General features: G+C 49.5%; 1 protein-coding gene across 1 annotated transcript; it reads left to right on the plus strand.

The window, feature by feature from the left end:
• Nucleotides 1-45: 45 nt before the first annotated feature.
• On the plus strand, nucleotides 46-588 carry EMH_0099940 (uncharacterized protein; the record flags this gene model as incomplete). The annotated part of the gene is made up of 1 exon (XM_038022132.1): nucleotides 46-588. One exon carries the CDS (start codon nucleotides 46-48, stop codon nucleotides 586-588), a length of 543 nt encoding a protein of 180 aa, XP_037877986.1.
• Between the last annotated feature and the right edge of the window lie 513 nt (nucleotides 589-1,101).

The raw sequence follows: 1,101 nt of genomic DNA on the forward strand, positions 1-1,101 counted from the left end.
GCAGCAGCAGCAGCAGAAGCAGGCCATGATATTCAAGCGAGAGAAATGGCGCAGCTCGCGCAGGTCGCTGACGCTATTGAATCTCTCCTGAGCGCCTCAGCCAAGCGGCGAAGGACGGAGCCCAGCAGCAGCAGCAGCAGCAACAGCAACAGCAGCAGCAGCAGCAGCGGCAGCAGTTGTATTCAAACAAACAACAAATCACAAGATGCTGATGCTGCTGCGTATGTAAACACAGGCTCTTCGCTGTGCAGCAGCACAGCAGCAGACGGCGAGCGCAGCAGCACGCTGCAGCCAGAAGCTCCTCAAGAGCAGCAGCAGCAGCAGCAGCAGCAGCAGCAGCCAGCAGCAGCAGCAGCAGCAGCAGGCAGCAGGCGCAGCAGCAGCAAGACGGAAGATGCAGGAGTGTCTCAATCTAAGGGGTCAGAGCTGCATGCAGCAGCAGAAGAGAGAAAAGAAAAGACAGAAGAAAGAATAAAGAGACGCAGCAGCAGCAGCAGCAGCAGCAGCAGCAGCTTTGTTGGAGCTGAAATAAAAAAGAAGACAAAGACAAACATACTGACGAACATTCTTCTTCTTGTGAAGAGGTAAGCCGCCTTTTCTCTCTTTCTACCCACTCTGCATGCAACTTAAAACCTCCTGCTGCTGCTGCTGCTGCTGCTGCTGCTGCTGCTGCTGCTGCTGGTGCTGCTGCTGCTGCAGCCACCAGAACACAAAGTATAGAGCAGGGAGGAGACGGCTGGAGGAGTGGTGCAGACGCAACGCCGGCAGTCTGTCTCCTGATCAATGCGCCTCAGCCACTTCCAACTACTTCTGTTCGTCTGCTTCTTGTCTTCTTTATTCTTTTCTTGTCTTCTTGTTTTGTTGTCTTGTCTTTTTGTTTTCTTGTCTTTTTTATTCTTGTGTTGTCTTCTTGTCTTCTTGTCTTGTCTTCTTTATTCTTGTCTTGTCTTTTTGTCTTGTCTTCTTTATTCTTGTCTTGTCTTCTTTTCTTGTCTTCTTGTCTTGTCTTTTTGTCTTCTTGTCTTGTCTTTTTGTCTTCTTGTCTTGTCTTCTTGTCTTCTTGTTTGTAGCTCTTGTATTCTTCTCTTCTTGTCTTGTCTT

The sequence above is a fragment of the Eimeria mitis genome, genomic scaffold, assembly GCF_000499745.2.
Source record: "Eimeria mitis Houghton genomic scaffold, Emh_scaff10969, whole genome shotgun sequence".
NCBI classification, from domain to species: domain Eukaryota; phylum Apicomplexa; class Conoidasida; order Eucoccidiorida; family Eimeriidae; genus Eimeria; species Eimeria mitis.